Source organism: Typopeltis vanoorti, chromosome 2 (genome assembly GCF_054136105.1).
Source record: "Typopeltis vanoorti isolate ZY-2024b chromosome 2, IOZ_Tvanoo_1.0, whole genome shotgun sequence".
Taxonomy (NCBI): Eukaryota; Metazoa; Arthropoda; class Arachnida; order Uropygi; family Thelyphonidae; genus Typopeltis; species Typopeltis vanoorti.
In genome coordinates this window covers 49,052,997-49,072,342 of record NC_143550.1, presented here as the reverse complement: position 1 = coordinate 49,072,342, position 19,346 = coordinate 49,052,997, and the positions used below count along the sequence as shown (strand labels likewise).

The 19,346-nt window shown below is 33.3% G+C and overlaps 1 protein-coding gene across 1 annotated transcript in view; it reads left to right on the top strand.

Annotated features, from left to right (window-relative positions):
• The window catches only part of LOC150108995 (WD repeat domain phosphoinositide-interacting protein 3), a 118,019-nt gene that overhangs the window by 24,990 nt on the left and 73,683 nt on the right, over positions 1-19,346 (top strand). Inside the window, exon 4 of the mRNA XM_090411260.1 lies at positions 11,543-11,630. Within this exon, the coding sequence (XP_090267386.1) occupies positions 11,543-11,630 (88 nt within the window). The remainder of the gene's footprint in view (positions 1-11,542; positions 11,631-19,346) is intronic.

Below are 19,346 nucleotides of genomic sequence, written 5' to 3'. Positions count from 1 at the left end.
TTATTATTCATGGCTTGTATGTATGATATCCAACCAAACTCTTGCAAATGTTTGCAAGAGTTTGGTTGAATATCCTGAGAACAAACATGGGTCAGCCTTGAAATCTACAATATGAATGAAGATTGAACTGGATGTTTAACATTTAACAAAAAAAAAAAATAATAATAATACTAATAATAGTTAAGCATGTAGAAAGAAATGATCATAATATAGGAATTTAAAAGACAGCAAGGAAATATGAAAACTTTCAGTTTTCATTTTCAAATTATAATACAGAAGAATACAAAATAAACTCCATAAAAATAATTTGCTAGCTAAAATGAGAACATTGCAAAAGTAAACATCATTTTCTAAAGACAGATGAAAATGCCAAGGCTCATGTTGCTAAAGAATTGTTCATTTTCCTTTCTCTAATAACTATCATTCAAGCTTAGGAGATCAGGCTTGTGTAGCTTAGAATGTTCCTTTCTTATCCACCATTAAGTGATCACCAGCTGTTATACTTGACAGGAAATTTGTATTTTCATTTTAATCTTTTACCTAAGATAGGTATTAGAATAAACATGGCAGGACCATATCCTCATCTATTCTTGATATAAGCTAACAGGCATCTAACAGAAACATCTTTGTCATTTGAGGTAGTTGGAACACCAACTTAGAAATTCATATTTGCTTATGTTCACTAACCCCTGCTCTTTACAGATCAACAAATGGAAGAAAAGGAAAACCAAAGCTTGACAATATTTAAGTAAACTTATTTTTGAAGACAACACTCATACATCAACAGACATTTAGTAGTTAGCACTGTGTGTAAAGGCTTAACTACTGGGAGGACATCATGCTGGAGATTTAATGGAATATTTACAACACTAGGAAAGGATTAAAACAAATTTTCGTGCTTTCAGTATTTTTCTCAATCACTGAGTCATATCATGGTAGTTGGCACATAATTTCACTTAATAGACTTGAATTGATCTCCATGAGTTTATATTTTTATTTCTGTAAATACTTCTCTATAATACTCTATTCATATCTAAGTTATGAACGAACTATGATAATAATAACCTAAGTATGAGCAAACAAGTATTTTACCAAGCTGTTTGTATAAAGGCCTTCTTACTCTTGAGAGACACCATCATCATCATCAAATTCCTGCCATGTACCCTCAAGGGGTGTACAGGATATGACAGTACTACATGAAAAAATTACATCATTACTAACTTCCTATCTACAATTTTCCTCCAAATCAGTCTGTTATTTGTTATTTGTCAAGACTCCAACATTATCAGATCTTATATTTATATTGTCTAAGGCACTTTCTACCGTATCAATCCACCTATATCTTGGTCTTCCTCTGGGTCGTTTTCCTGCCAACCTGGCAGAGAACACTTGTTTTACTAATCTTTCCTCTCCCATTCTATTTAAGTGACCATACCACCTGAGATTAGCTCTGCTAATGCATTCCTGGATGCTGACAATGTCGAGTTCTTTCCTAATATCCTCATTTTTAATATGATATTGCCATTGATGCCATCTGTTCACGCCTCTAATCTTTCTCAGGACTCTCATATCTGCAGTCTCTAGTCTTTGGTCGAGTGTTTTACTTCTGACCCAGTTCTCAGATCCATAAGTTAAAACTGGATTGAACACTGTCTTGTATACAGCTAATTTAGTGTTCCGACTAATTTCTCTCTTATTCCATATGAATTTATTCAATTGACTTCCCACCATACCAGCTTTGCTGATTCTGTTGTCTATTTCTATATTTAATTTACCATCTTCAGTAAAAATCATGCCTAAGTAGCTGAAATATTTTACTTGTTCCACTGGTTCTCCATTCACAACACAGTTGACATTTTCACTGATTCTGCCTATTTTCATTGTCTTTGTCTTTTTATTGCTGACCTTCATACCATATCTATTACAACAGTTATTCAATTTAGTCAGAGAATCTTGCAGATTTGTAGCAGATTTATTTAGAAGTATAACATCGTCCGCATAAAGCAAAGAGCTGACATTAACATCTCCAATTTTGATATCAGTTTTAATACCACTTTCCTTCATAATGTGATCCAGATAGATTCAATTCTTCTCAACCGTTTCTCAAGTATACTTGCATAGATCTTGCCAGGAACACTCAGTAGGGAAATACCTTTGTAATTCTCACATTCAGTTTTATTTCCCTTTTTATATATGGGTACTATGAGAGCTCTACTCCAATCATCGGGAATTCGTCCCTCTGTCCAGGCTTTCTGAACTATGCAGTGCAGCCACTGTAAGACTTTTTTATACCACCATACTTCAGCATTTCTGGTCGAATATCATCTACTCCTGCTGCCTTTCCACATTTCAAGCCTTTGATGGCTTTTTCTACTTCAAGTATGGATATGTATTCCTGACTGCATGCCTGGTCAGTGTTTTTTATCACTGTCATCACTGCTTGTTTCATTTAGCAGTTTTTCAAAGTAATTACTCCATACTTCAAGGATATCTCTTTCTCCTGATTTCATGTCACCTTTATCATCTCTAACTCCTTTTACAGCACTCTTTCCTTCATTCCTAAGTTTCTTCAACAACCTCCAGAATATTTTGCCACCTTCTTGATATTTATTTTCTATATTCTTGCCAAAGTCCTCCTATGACTTTTGTTTAGCTAGTTTTACACTCTTTAGCTTTCTTACATTTGTCTCTGTATTCTGTAAGAGTAAAAGCTGACTTATTTGCCAGGAACTTTTGATATGCTTTCTTCTTTTCCTTCACTGCCTCTTTAACTTCTTGTGTCCACCAGGGAGTTCTGATTTTTTTTATCCTTGCACACAACCTCACCACATGCCTCTCTGGCAGAATCAATCAATGCTTTCTTCCGAGTTTGCCACTGAATGTCCAAGGTTTGATTCCTGTTCTGAAACTTTCATTTTCTTTTCAATAATCTTTCTGTATTTTAGTCTACAGTTCACATCTGAGAGCTGCTCAACTTTTATTGTTTTAAGGATACTTGCGACATAATCCTTAAAACAACAAATTCTTATCCTTCACGGGGAAAATGCTACCAAAATAACTGGTAAATTAGGAAAACTCAACTTTTATTCGCTTTAAAACTTTCTTACATGTTATTCTTTTCAATATGAAATTCAATTTTATCCTGCTCATGACTTGAGAGACACTTGTGACATAATTAGGAATTATAGACATGTTAACATGAGAATATTTTAATGTTTGCCAAATATTTCAGTCAAAAACTAACAGACTATCCTCAGTGGCTACATAGGAACAGTTTTTTTACATGGTGGAAAGGTGGATTCCACCTTGTAAAAAAAACTGTTCCTATGTAGCCACTGAGGATAGTCTGTTAGTTTTTGACTGAAATATTTGGCAAACAATAAAATATTCTTGTGTTAACGTGTCTATAATTCCTAAAGACCTTCTTGTATATCATAAAGGGGAATGGGATGCTGTCCAGTATGGAATACTGAGTTAGATGCAAAGGCAACAGCTTCTATACTACCTGGTCTTGTCAGGTATACTTTTGAACCAATCAAAAATCTGTTTCAAATATATCAGCTAGAGTATTTTATTTAATCCTGAATATTTCATTACCTCTAACTCAGAAGACCTATAGGTCTTCTACCAGGTGCTTCCCTATGGTAGTGATTTCTTGATTGCAGCTTGCTCAAGCAATCCAGGATACTCATCAATGGTTCATGAATGATAAGTGCTTAGTAATATCACTTAATGAGGTTTAGAGTAAAATTTTAATTTACTCATGGAGATTTGAATGATATGACTAAACTCATTACTTTTAAAAGTACGAGCACTTTTAAGACATTGCATGACAATGTACACATCGAAATTTAGATTTCTGAGTTGAAGCACTATCCCAACAAGTATGGTTACATTAATTTAGAAAAGACCTGGGAAACTATCATTTTAAGACCTAGTAAGCCTGACTTCTCTAGATTAACTTTATGGTCATGTAAGGATGCTAGTTTTGTTATCATTTACAATTTGAATTGCTTTCCATAGTTACTTAATTCGGTGCTCTGTACCTCGGTAGAAAACCAGCAAAATATTAGTGAGTATAATAAATTCATTTTTTAATCTCTTGGTGGTGTTTATACCACGAAGCATTATGAATTTCTTTGGTATTATATTGCTGCTTTTCATTGTATATATTTTCACTCTCTAGTACATTATTTAAGATTACTTGCAATTTATTAGTCAGTTTCTTTAGTTAGCATTTCTATTGCTCATTGCCACATGTCTAGAGGAAATGTTTAACCTCTCCTACCATCCAAGCGGATGAAATACTCAGACCACCTTAGAATTTTTCATGGATTAAAATAAACAACATTGTGCTTTTTATCATGTAATTGTCCTACTCCAATGTTAATTCCTTAATGACGATTGTAGTACCATTATCTGTAACATAATTGATTCAAAATTTATACTTATTTTGAAGTGACATTTGTGTCCACCTGACTTAAAGTATATTGTTATGTGGAATTTCCTTCAATATTTTACCATTTTGCTGAATTTATTTATTGTTTCTTTTTAAAGACAAAAATGATTTTGCATGTATGAAAATAAAATATTTCAAAATTTGACAATAGATCAGCCTTAGCAATAAATTTATTTACTAAATGGTAAATTTTTCCCCTTTATTTTTCAAACCAGTTCGATGAAGCAAAGGCAGTTTGTTTCTAATTTTACTGACAATATTATAGAAAATATTTTTGTGCTCTCATTATGTTGTATGTTTATTGATGTTTACAAATTTATTAAAATAAATATGAACTTTTTTCTTTCCTTGCAAAATGCCATTATATGGATCTTCATGCTTCAGTTTGAGATAAGTTTTTGTTTTTATAAACAACGAATGCTAATAAATTGCATTACTTGCTTTCTGATTGAGACTTTTTTTTTTTCAATATCAAAAATTTATGTCCAATGATATTTCAGTAGAAGCTGTTGCATTCACCTTTTGAATTAAAATTGGAATAGATTTAAAAAAAAAACTATTTGTAGGATGCTCATACAGATTGATTCAAAATTTATACTTATTTTGAAGATTTCCAGTTGTGTCCTCTCTTTACTCTAGGAAATGAATTATAATTACTGTTTATTTTTCTACTGGCTTGAAAGTTTTTGGGGACTGTTTGAAATCTATAACTTCATTTTACTCTTTCAAGAAAAGAAATAAAATATTGTCTGTTGAAAAGTAGATGCTTCTAAAAACGTACTATTTCTTTGCAATATATTTCAGCCATTACCTTCTTTTCCATGAGTTTTGCAAATGAATTTTGTGTTATATTTTCACTATATGAAATTTTATATTTATGCCACAAAAAAAAAAGGAAATTTAGTTTTGAGTGTTAATTTTTTTTTATTCTGGTGGAGTGGAGGGGGAGAGATCATGAATATTAGCACTTACCGTTGCAGGTTGCCATTTCTGAAACAAGCCTCTGCCTTAGAAGTACTAGATATTAATCCTCTCCTACTCCAGCAACAGGCTGAAAGCTTACATTACTCTCGCCACTATCGAGAAGAAAAGAAGGAAAGGAACACTTCCCAAGAAGTGTTCCTTTCCTGTTATTGCTACACTTTCCATGCAACTAAAACATGAATTATTAATGTCAATTATAGATTAATATAAATATCCATGGTTTTTGTTTTCTGCAAATCAAAACCATACAGGTGCAGAACTAATTATGAATAAACAAGACTTGGAAGATACAGTGCACTTTTAAATATTTTTGATTATTATAAAATACTTGCTTCATGAAATAATTGCTTAATCTTCAGTAAAGTTCTTTGGGGGAAGGGATTCTGGCATTTGTTAGGCTCACATAGGATTTATGTCAGTAATTGATTGCAACCATTTTCCAAACAAATTGATGGCATATTTTTTCTTTCCTAAGATAACATATTTCAGAATGAAAGTTTTTCTTATTTTGTCCTGCCTCAACAAATAATAATTATATGATAAAAATGAGAAATCTAAAATTATATTGTATATATTTATTCTATCACTATTTCAAATTAGCTGGCTCAGAGATGCTGCTACAAATGAAAGTTAATCCAATTAGAGTTCTGATTTGAAGGATTATCACACATCTAAATGGAAATGATTGAGCAGCACTTCATATCCAAGTTTCTCAATTCCATAGTGTACTTCACATCCCCATTTGGTGGATGTGAAAATGCTGAGGCCAGTAGGTAGATTAAATCCATATTTGTATCAGGTTCCTCCATTGTTGTAATTCTGATTGTGTTGATTATATTTTCTACATCTTTAAAATTACTCATGATACACTCTCTCTAACTTTCAGTAATCTTATCCTCATTTGTATATAGAATATTCTATTCTCCCCCTCACCCCAGGTACTCTAATTGGTTCTTCGCTTCTGGGTATCTCCCATTGTTTTCTTTCTCACTTCAGTTGATTATAATTTGAGTATTATTTCACTTCTTGTCATCTTCCTTTCTCTTTGTCATTCTATAAGTGATGTCAGCCAGTTTTCTTTGTTATAGATGGAATCCTATAGAAAGATTAGAAATGAGAGAATAGTTTCATATTGAAGATTTTTCTTCCTTCTTAGAAAAGGGTTGAATACAGACTAACAGTAAAAAAAAAAAAAAAATGCAAATCATAGAACTTGAGCAAGGACCTTCAGAATAGTCAGGAAAAATTCCATCAGGACCGAGAAGCCTTTTTGATATCTTCTAATATTGCATGTAGTTTTCACTAATGATTAAGGTATGGATTTTTATCCTGAGTACATATGTAATAAAATCAGTGGAAAAGAGGAGCATGTTTGAATGAAACATGCTCTCCCATTCTTTTAGATGTGTTGCTAATTTGCTGGCAACTATTTCAAGCTTTAATATGAGCAAAAAAGGGGAAGATAGAGATCTTGATGAAAATTTGCAATATGATTATTTAGCACATTTTTGAAAGTTTAAATTGGTGAACAAGAATTTAAAGGAGTGGGAAATTAATATTTTCATACTGCTAAGAATTGCTTCAGTGATTTTTCACTGTAAATATTTGGAAAAGACTGAAAATAATCCATTCAAAGAAATGAGGCACAGAAATCATGAAGATTGTTTTCTTATCGTACCAGTCATCATGTAAATGCAAGTGGCTGTTTGAGCATGTTTGGGTAAAGAAATCTATATAGTATCATGGTTTGGCCTGGGGAACACAGTATGCTTAGAAGGATCACTGGTCAGGAAAAGATTGAGCCTTTGGATAGTTGTTAAAATTATCTGGTAGGCATGTGAACAGTTTGTGTGTAATCCTTGGTAATTGTGAATATCTTGGCATCTGCACCTGATGATAAATCACTGCATTTCCAGAAGAAAAGCCAATTGGAGTCATTAAAATTGCCAAGGAAGATGACTTCACTATTTGGATAGTTAGAATGGAGAAAATCAGTATTTAAAGAAAGGCAATTAAAAAGTTAGAATGGTTGGTGCACCAGGAGAGTGATAAAAACAGTAAATGAATTTGCTACAAATCTACTTCATTATATCAAAGATCAGAAGGAGAGAATTCTGAGTTGGAAACTCTTTGACATGGTATGTGAAAGTGAATGTGTGTGCAAATCCGACATAAATTGATCACTGAATGTCCCAATAATGTATTTTGCTGCAGTTATCATTCTACCACTTTCATCCTTTAACATCATCTTACTATGATCATTCTTCTTTCTACTTGCCACATATCTTTAAAAAAACCCACAAAAAACGAAGGTTTTTCTTCACCTTGTTTACCAATTTCTGCTCATATTGCACTTTTGTTTTCCTTACTGAGTTGCTCTCTTGGCTTGTTCTTCATGTAACTGATTATTACCATTATTCATCTTGTACTTCCTCCAAAGTACCTCTTTTTCCAGATTTATTTCATGCTTTACATTCATCCATTTTACATCTACTTTATTCAACCTTTTGGCCTTCAGAATACATTTACATTGATGCTATTATGTATTTCTTTGTGAGTTCCCATGCAGATATTTATCTCCTTACTGTTGAATTCCTCATTCCATGTTATAGCTCCAAGCTGTCTCATATGCTTGTCATAATCACCAGCCTTATAATTCCACATATCTTTCCCTCACAAGTCTGCATATGACTAACCACAACCCAGGTGATTACTTCATGATCACTTTCATCAACTGGAGGAAAGTGTGAAATCCATCCTTTTTTAGCCTATTAACTTTAATTAACCTATCCTTCTACCATAAATGATTAATTCCATATATACTTAAACATAGAGTTGATTATTTATGGCAGAAGGATAGATTAATTAAGATTAATAGGTTAAAAAAAAAGTATGTTCATACTTTCCTCCAATTGGTGAAAGTGATCATGAAGTGATCACCTGGGTTGTGGCTAGTTATATGCAGACTTTTGTGAGGGAAGGATATATGTGGAATTATAAGGTTGTATATAGAGCAAACATTTCTTTTGAATAACACTGTGTGGGTGGGTGTTATTATGGTTTGTCCAGAATGGTTTAACAGTTGTGAACATCTCATAGGATTAATTGCGAAATATAGTTTTAGAAAAAAAATCCCAGTACAGTAATACTACTGTTTTGTTATGCTTCTTAATGCTGCTGTTTTTTTTAGAGCACTCATGCTTGGCAATTCCTGAGAGCAGTCATTGCTGCATCATTACTAACATTCATATTTAGTCATTAGGTATGTTTTGTTCAGAATACATATACATAGTCAACTGCTGTGCACATTGGCAAATGCAGACAAGATAGTTGCTTCTGCAATTCCAACACTACTTAATGAATAGAACCAGTAGTCTGGGAGTAATATTGAATTTCAAGGATTTGCTACCTCTGCACATTCAAGAAACATAAAGAAAACAGATGAAGATGAACAGTATCAGTCAGCTTTGGAAGTCCTACAACTTTATGGCATTACAGCATTCTGTAGTAATGCTGTAGACCATTTCATAAATAACCATGATTCTATTTCATTTCACGGGCCATTTCATAGATATTTTGATCCTCAGTGCTGATTGTAAGTCGCTGTTAAGGCAGGTGAAGTGTTCTTGAAATATTATGAAACTAACAACTGCTTCATTAGAGAAATCTTAAGATAGACACTTCTTAATGCCTACATCATCAAGAAGCTAAGGAAGACCCACAGTCCAGTCTCTATTTTAAAATGCAGTATGTTGACTTTCAGAAAAAAATTTCTTAGTAAAAGTTCATTGTTTTGTTGTATTTTCACCTATCTAATTAAATTTTGTAATGAATGTGGAGCACTAGCTGAAGCAGTTAGCACTGTTTCAGTTAGTGTCTCATATTCTAGAAGTGTATCTTGAGCACTAACTGGGATGTTACTGAACTGTAAATGCAAAAGCTAGAAAGGCACTATTAGGCTACAAACCAGTCATTGAACGAATCATAGTAGCAAGATTTCAAGCAAAACCATTTAATATATCAATAGTCCAGATATATGCACCCACATCTGACAGCACAGATGAAGATAATGACTTATTCTACAAAGATCTTACAGAGACAATAGACGCACTACCAAAGCAAGATATACTAATTATTGAAGGAGATTGGAATGCCAAAGTCAGAATAGATAATGATGGTTGGGAAAGTGTCATGGAAAAATATGGTTTTGGAGAGAAAGAAATGAAAGAGGTGAAAAAGTGTTAGAACTTGCTGTGGACCATGAGATGATCTGTAACACAAGATTCCAGCAAAAGGAGTGTAGAAAATGGATGTGACAATCAAATGATGTAAAAACCAAGAACATGATTGATATGATTAAAAGAAGATAGATAACATCAGTACAGCAGCGGTGTCAAACTTTTCAAGGAGAGATAGACTCGGATCATAGTTTAGTGATTGCAAACATCAAGTTGAAATTAAAAAGAAAATATAAACCCTCATCATCAGAAACAAAGAGATACAGCAAGAATAAGTGAAGCAGAAATAAGAAGGTACAGAACAGTGTTAGAAGAGAAACTTAAAAGCATCGACAAAGAAAAAAATTTGAATCTAAGAGTGAAAGGAGTAATGAAGGTGATAGAAAACACAGTTGAAGAAACACTATCAGAAAAAGAAAAGATCAAGAAGTGGATTAGACAAGAAACACTGAAGTTAGTACAGGAGAAGAGAATGTTGAAGATAAGAAGGGATACATCAGAACAAATAGAAGAGCAATATAGAAGAAAGTGTAATGAGGTGAATGTCCATAATGTACTGAATTTTCTTGCAGCATCACTGCCTAGGTACATTCTCACTCCTGCCACTTGTGCTTCTGGTTTGTATAATAGGAACTTAGTTTCTGAACATATCTTTTTCATATCCTAGGAAGTGTGTGCCTTGCCTTATGGTATACCCAGAACAACTTATAAGTTGCTATCATTATTCAAGTAGCTAGTAATGAAGATTCTTCACATGTAAACTTTTATTGCTGACTTACAGTAAGGGATTTTTTTTGTTGTGCATTTTGCAAGATGGATAATGCAGGAAAGCACTTCAGATTTGTTTTATCCAACCATTTATCCATATGCAAGCTATTTCTAGATATAGGATGGACAGAATTTATTAAAATCCAGTATTTGGTATTAAAAATTTGTCAGCATCTTGATTTCTGGTTCATTCAAATGTGTTTCGTTCCATTTTTGAAGGATAGAAATAACTGCTTTGTCTATGTGGGAATTTAAAAAAAGAAAGAGATGGTTTTTAGTATATTCACATGGTTCAGTTTGTTTCATTTGAATCATTTTAACAAATTGATTCAAACTGATAGTAATAATTCTGCACTCTCTGGGTGAAATTTAATGAAATTTAGTATCTATTAAAACTGTCAAATCATTTTATTTACATTTGTAATGGAAAAATTATGTCTACAGTACAAGTCAACAATATGATCGATGTTTCACAAACTGTACTATAACTAGTCATTTGTCAGAATTTTTCATTCAATCATTCTCTCTCTTGAGTATCTTAAATTTGTTGTAGAATAAAACATATCAACAATCAAATTCAGTGTGGAACATTTCAAACTATTGTAAGCAAATCAAAAAAACTTAACCTGATGTATAATTAGTTATTTATGTGCATTGTAATACAGTAATTGTCAGTCTTTAACTAGTTGATGAAAGTTTCCCATTCTATTTATTGACTTTTTATTTGCAAAAGTATTTCAAAATCATAAGAATTTCTCTCTGGCATGATAGAATCTAATGAGATTTTATATTTAGGATCTTCATTATTTAACTGGATCATTTTTTGAATGGTAAATTCAGACAAGATGAAATTATAGTACTTTGTCTGTGCCAAATGGTTCTAGGTTCAAGTGGTATCAGTATAATAGAAAGCTGTTACTAAGGGTACTTTTTTAATTATCTGCAATCATGTTCTTACATATCAAATAGCAAGTTAGCATTCTTACTTTTCTTTAAACATTAAATTCGCTTTCTGAATTTATCATCCAGAAAATGCAGGAAAACAAATACATCAGTTGAAATTGTTGTATTCTCATATTTTTTTATATTTTAGTAATGGTCTGGGATGACCTAAAAAAAAAAGATGTTATAGAATTGGATTTTTCCAGTGATGTCAAAGCAGTTAAACTAAGGAGAGATAGGTAAGATATGTTCTACTATTGCAATAGCTTTGATACTAACTTTAACTGTTAATAATTAAAGATTGCAGTAACCTAATAAATATTATTGTATTAAATTAATAGATGCTCTATTATAGCCAGTCTTTTTTTTATTCAGGTAAGTGTACCTCTTCAATGAGTTGAATATTAGATATGTTCTTTACTGTGGTATCAGTTTTAATTTATCTTTAGGGTTTAACTTAATAAATTCTTATGATCAAAATGTTTCATCATAAACATGTTACTTTACTATTTTAATTACTAATCTCACAAACTGCATTCTTCATTTGTATAACACTTCTAATGTAATTTTTCAGACTCCAGGCATTAAGCAAGGTAGGATATGCTATCCACAATAATTGCAAACTATAGGACATGACTAATATTCATTTATTTTACTAAGAAGGAAACAGATGTACAAAAACCCTTCAGATTTAAATAACCCCATCTCAAGTGGGTCAATGCTTCAGAATCAATGCAATTAAATTCCTAAGCATAATATATTGTACGAACAAAAAAATTTTGATTTTTACTTTTTTTAGTTGCTAATTAAAGCATCAGTATAAGTAGTATGCTGTAGTAATAACTGTTTGCATATTTCTAATACTAAAGCATACTTGGAGCCTCTGTAGCTCAGTCAATATACACCTCTGAATCAAAAAATTAGAATAATCAAAGAAAATCTGTTGAATGATTCGCACTTCTAATTTATTGCATAGAAAATAATTATTAAATATGAATTAGCATCATCTAAATCTACATACTTTGTAGATTATATAATCATGTAAACACATAAAAATGTGTAATCATAAAAATCATGTAAACACAAAAACTGTTATTGAAAACGTTCACAAAATTAGAATAATTTTTAATGTTCAAAATATTAGAATAATACAAAAATAAATGCACAAAAATTCCAGTCAAATGGAAACATGATAATTAGTACTTTGTTGCATTCCCTTAGCTTTTGGACTGTTCGTAAACGGTTGGGCATATTGTCTCTTGGGGCAACTTCTTGGAGACATTTCTTCATTCATAATTCCCCACAAATTCTCAACAGGGTTTAAATCTGGTGAGTTTGCTAGCCAAGGAAATTACATTGATTTGTCTTCCTTTGAGCCATCTAGTAGTGGTCTTGGAAGTGTGACAAGAAGCTGAATCTTGCTGAAAAAGGAAATCACCATCACATAAATCTTCCAATGCTGGCAACATAAAGTGCTGAAGAATTTCTTGGTACAGTTTGGAATTGAATTCGTACAGGAACCTGGACCCTCTGTGGTCATACAAGCCCATACCATGACAGAAGTTGCAAATTTCACCAAACATTTCATGCATTCTTTATCAAATGCTTCTTGCTTAAGATGCCAAACACATATTCCTTGATGACCATGGGACACACAAAGCATACTTTCATTGCTAAAAAGTACCATTTTTTCAGTCCTTGACCCCCAACAGTCTTTGCTTATACCATTGCAATCTAGCTGCTTTTTTGCTTAGAAGTCATAAGCGGGTCATAAGACACATTCACATCTAATTCTTTCCATCTCCTGTGAAAAAATACCTTGCACTTCGAAAGCGGTTTTTCTTCTCGAGATTCTTCAGTCTCCTCTCATCTTGTGATGTAGTTATTACCTTTCGACTGCTATTGCAGCGATTATTTTGTAAACTCCAGTTATTAGAATGCTGTCTCAATACTCATGCTTGCTTGAGAACAATTCAATTCTTTAGATATAAACTGTTCAGTTTGACCTTCTTTGTGTAGACACCATACAAAACTTCTTCTTAGCTTCCATTATGTCACTCGTTTGACTCATGTTTAGCAAATGATTTACTGAAATCCATGTGCAAATGATTCTTCACACACAAATCATTCTCACAGCTACTGAAATATATGCTATTTCTAAGCTCTCCTGAAAAACAATCGGAAAAATTTGGAACATTCTAATATTTTGAACAACTTTAAAAATTATTCCAGTTTTGTGAATGTTTTGACATAACAGTTTTCTTATAATTTATATTACATTTTTATGTCTTTTATATGGTTATATAACCTACAAAGAACATAGATTTAGATGATGCTAATTCATATTTGGTAATAATTATTTTCTTTGCAATAAATTAGAAGTGCAAATCATTCAACACATTTTCTTTGATTATTCTAATTTTTTGATTCAGAGGTGTAGACAAAGCCCTAGGTTCGATTCCCGTCCATTATATGAGGAACCTTTATCAGGTTTTTTGAAATAAAGGTGAGTTAGTCGGTCCCCTACAATGAGGAGGAGGGGTTTTTTCCTCCTGAAATTTGAATTTTTTATCTCTCTGAACAAGCAAACTGGTCTCATGAACACACACATCTAAAGACATAAAATACTTAGTGCAAGGAAGGCAATGGGAAACTACCTTGTACCTTAAAATATTCCCTAGTCAAGTAGAATATTGCTACCCCACCAACCATAAGGTTGACGGAGAAACGTAACAAGGTATACTTAATAAAGATGTGTTACCAAAGTTGGTTGATAGGAGAAAAAGAGGGGATATGATAGAAACATTTGAGTTGCTTAAAGGGTTTTATAGGATAGATGCAGGGGAAATGTTTCAGCACTTGGCTAGAGGGACCAGAACAAGGGTCATCCCCCTTGATAGGTGAATAAAGGTGTGGTTAGCATGGGCGTGAGCACTGGATTTTTTTTGTTTGGAGAGTTGTGAATGAGTGGAATGGGTTGCCAGAGTCCGTTGTGAGCACTTTTTCTGTTAATGGATTCAAGGAGAGGTATGATAGATTGTGTGGATAGAGTGGGTCTCCTGCAATGAGTCTTCAGACTTCATGGAGGTTCCCACATAATAATAATAATCTTTTCTCTTCCGTTCTGTTATTGACCTTAGTTCTGCTCACATATTCTTGAAATAACAATGTCAGGTTCTTTTCTTATATCTTCATTTTTAATATGATTCTGTCATTGATGTCATCTATTATTTGCTCTATTGATTTTTCTCAGGATTCATGTTTGTGATCAACTGTTTTATTTCTAACCCAGTTCTCTGATTTGCAAGTTAAAATTGGTTTGAAAAATGTTTTGTATATAGCTAGTGTTCTGACTAATTTTGCTCTTCATTATAAACATAAACGGCTTACTTCACTCCACTGCTGGAAGAATGCCTCTCCACGTTTCTTCTATTTTAGTCAAACTTGTGCACCTATTCCCTAAATGTCCAATAATATCTTTTTATCTCAACATCCCATCTTACTGTTAGCCTACCTGGTGTCCATTTTGTTCCATCTGTTGTCAGATGTCATGTTCTGTACGGTACAATTTATGCTTTGTATTATTATTGCAATATCCATTACCTTTGTTTCCTTATCCACTTATTAGTCTTCATATAATCATGTTATTAACAGAATGGATCTTTGCATGTTTTGCTGTTATTTTTCAGGTCTCTCTGACTGTCTTTTAGTATAGCAAGTTTTGGTACCATATTTAATTGTTGGGTACCATATTTAATTGGTGGTTAATCTTTCCTTTAAATATATCTAAAATGCTTAAGAACTTTTCATCCTGTTATTCTAGCTGATATCTTATTAAATTTATGATCTCATGATTTATCTTAGATATTTATATGAATTCACTACTTCAATTAATTTTTGATTTATCTGTTTTTCTTTCTAGAATATTTCTACTATACTTTTATTTTTTAATTTGACAATATTTATTTGTAGGCCAATCTCTAGTCGCTTTTTTCATGCTATAATAATGTGTATGTATTATGATAGTTATTATGCGAAAAATTATAAAACGTGACTTAATAACAATGACTAAGTCTTCATGCTCTATGCGTTTGATGTCATGCATGCTCTCCAATTTGTTTAACTGTTTTTTTAAGTCATTACTGCATTATTTTGTTTTTGCATTTAATATTAGTATAACCTTTCTCATCTTGATAAAGCCAGACAGACACAGCTTGCGAAACTGGTCGATTATGTATAAATGTTTATCAAAACCATGGTCTAATAAATCCAATATTATGTATCATTTTTAATGTGTATGTATATAATCATGTGTTCTGATTCTTTTGGTGATGTTGCTGATAGTGTAATATTATAAGCAAATCAGGCATTCAAGTATTCTCCATCTGTGTTTAATCCTCTTTTCTCCCAGTTATTTTTTTCTTGTAGAATAGTTGTTGCAAAATTGTTTTGGTGAGTCTTCTTGTGTGACCCCTCTTTTTTATTTATATTTCTTTCTTTTCTGTATATATTTATTATTGCTGATCTGCTATCATATATGAGTTAATATATTACTTGTAATACAGATATTATGTTTTAAAGCTTCTAGCTACATAGGTGTGTTGGCTAAAGGCTTTTTCATAATCTATTAAAGTCAAGGAAATTAGTATATTATATTCTTCCTCCCATCCCCATGATTTGATTTAAGGCTGGTACATGATTTAAAGTTTATTATTATTTTCCTGACACCATGTAGTCACAATCCTCATTGCTGGAGATCAACATTAGTGAACACAGTATCATATCACTCCTTAAAATCATCTGCAGTTTGCATATACACCATCTTCTCAGGCAATGCATTTCATGCTCCTACCACTCTCCGAGCAAAGCATTTCTTTGCTCAATAGACTGAGGGCATGCAGACTGCAGAGTTTGGTGAATAGAAGGTGAGGGGAGATATGATCAAGACATAAGCAGTTGAAGGATTATCATATTAACACTGAGTAGATTTTTCATAAAGGAACACAGTATCATATCACTCCTTAAAATCATCTGCAGTCTGCATGTCCACCATCTTCTCAGGCAATGCATTTCATGCTCCTACCACTCTCCCAGCAAAGCATTTCTTACCCTTGTTCCTTTATGAAAAATCTACTCAGTGTTAATATGATAATCCTTCAACTGCTTATGTCCTGATCATATCTCCCCTCCCCTTGCCTTCTATTCACCAAACTCTGCAGTCTGCATGCCCTCAGTCTATTGTCATAATCAATGTTGTATGTATAGTCCTGACATCATTTTTGTTATCTATCTCTGCACCTTCTCCAAGGTTACTTCATACCTTTCAAATCCTAGCAACTAGATCTGAGCACAGAAATTCAGATGTGGTCTGATCGAAGCTTTATAGAATGGGACTAGCACACTTATCTTTCGTGGTCAATATTCTCAACATTGCTGCAATTCTCTGAGATGTTTTCGCAACTTATGTCCTCAGAACTTTAAATCTCTATCCACAATCACCCCAAGATGTTTCTTCCATTTCTTAGAGTATAACTTCAAGTAAGTATGAAGTATCCCATCTCTGGATCCTAAATTTTAAAACCTTACATTTGGCTGCAATAAACTGATATTCCAATGGCTTTGCCCATCCTTCCAACTTATCAAATCTTCTTGAAGAGCCAAAACATCAGCACTATTACTAATAACTCTCCCAAGCTTCATATCTGCAAACAACTGAACATCTCCTTGTAGTCCTGTGACAATAACATTGACATAAAAATTGTGAAAACAGCAATGGTCCCATGACTGAATCCTGTGGAACTCCACTTGTAACCTTCCTACTCCCTGATCCTGTTCCCCCATACACAACTCACTGATATCTATCAAAACCAATCACCATTCCAATCCACTAACCTGATATCCAAACACATATGATGCAACTTAAAACTCAACTTGTCATGCGACACTCTATCAGATGCCTTGGAAAAATCCAAAAAAATGACAGTGTATGCCCTTACCTTCATCCACTGCTCTTTTGTAAAAGGTAACCAGATTACTAAAACAATAGTGTCTTTAATAAATCCATGCTGGCCTGTATAAATATTACCCTCATCTGCCCAATTCTGTATAGGAGTTCTTACTAATTTCTCCAAAATCTTAACAATTACAGAAGAAAAACAGTCTAGTCTGATACCTCCATTTTACCACCAGCCTTATGCAATGGTGGTGGTTGAATAGAAGTATTGAATTCTCCTATCTCCTGCTCTATAGGAACCTGTCCCATTATAAGACATTCATTAAACAGCCAAGTTAATGGCGCAGTCAATTCCATATAGCACATTCCCTTAAGACACGTGGTGAAATTACATCGTCCCCTGCCTTATTGACATTTAGTGTACTGATCGTTCAGAATACAACCTCTTCATTCACTTCATCACTCATTTACCTTTCTAGGAATAAAGCCTATAGTATCAAAATGGAACACTAATTAAGTGATCATTAAATAGCTCAACTATGTCATCTGCTTTGGTCACCCAATTCCCATCTCCATCCTACAAGATAATCCTTCAGAATACAACCTCTTCATTCACTTCATCACTCATTTACCTTTCTAGGAATAAAGCCTATAGTATCAAAATGGAACACTAATTAAGTGATCATTAAATAGCTCAACTATGTCATCTGCTTTGGTCACCCAATTCCCATCTCCATCCTACAAGATAATCCTTCCACTATCATTTTTCCTCCCAATTGCCACATAGTAAAAATTCATTGCGATTCTCCTTGGATTGCAGTAACAGTCCTGTGTCATTCTAATTTGTTTCTCTTTACAGTACTAGTCACTTTTTCAGCCTGAGCCTTATATTCCTCATGCAATTGATTTCCACCTCTCTTTATATGCCTTCCATAATATCTTTTTCTTCTGCAATTCCTCTTTTTTTCCTTTTGTTATCCATTTGACTCCAAATTGCTGTATCTTCTTCACTTGAGGTATACAATCTGTCATTGCTGTGAACAATTTTTTCTTAAGTATCTCCCATGAACTAATGACCCTCCCTCCCCCCTCTTTTCTTTAAATTCATTCATTGCATTGCTTCAAGCTGGTTTCTAAGTCTGATAGTCATCTGTCTCATAATTCCACATAACATCCTTCTGTTTTGATGTCTTCTCATGCCTACTCATCCTTCAAGTCAACACTATATGGCCACTCACCAACGAGAGGGGGGGGGTAGGTGCAAGTATGCCATCTCAGTCACAATCAGATCTTCTGATGCTATGACCAAATCCAGAACTCTGAATCCTCGTGTTTCCTCCACTACATCTTGCATAAGACAGTTGTCCCTCAAGAAATTCAAAAATTAATTTCTTTATTACTGTATGCTGTCTCCTTTGCTCAGTTTATTCACAGTAATTGAAGTCCTCATAATGATCACCTTCTTAGCACTTGCCAAACTAATTTGCCTAAACATTTCCTGCTCATCACCATCTATATTCCCTGGTCTGTAGCAACATCCCACTAAATATCTTGTCTGTAAACATCCATATACTCTCAAAGCTATTAGTATTTCCACTGATGTTCTCTACCCTGAGCACACACAATTCATCTCTTGTCTTTAGTAACACTCCACCACGTTTACCTTCCCTATCATGCCAAAATATGCTATACCCATCATCATCATCATCAAATTCCTGCCAAGTACCCTCAAGGGGTGTACAGGATATGACAGTACTACATGAAAAAATTACATCATTACTAACTTCCTATCTACAATTTTCCTCCAAATCAGTCTGTTACTTGTCAAGACTCCAACATTATCAGATCTTATATTTCTATCGTCTAAGGCACTTTGTACCATATCAATCCACCTATATCTTGGTCTTCCTCTGGGTCGTTTTCCTGCCAACCTGGCAGAGAACACTTGTTTTGCTAATCTTTCCTCTCCCATTCTATTTAGGTGACCATACCATCTGAGATT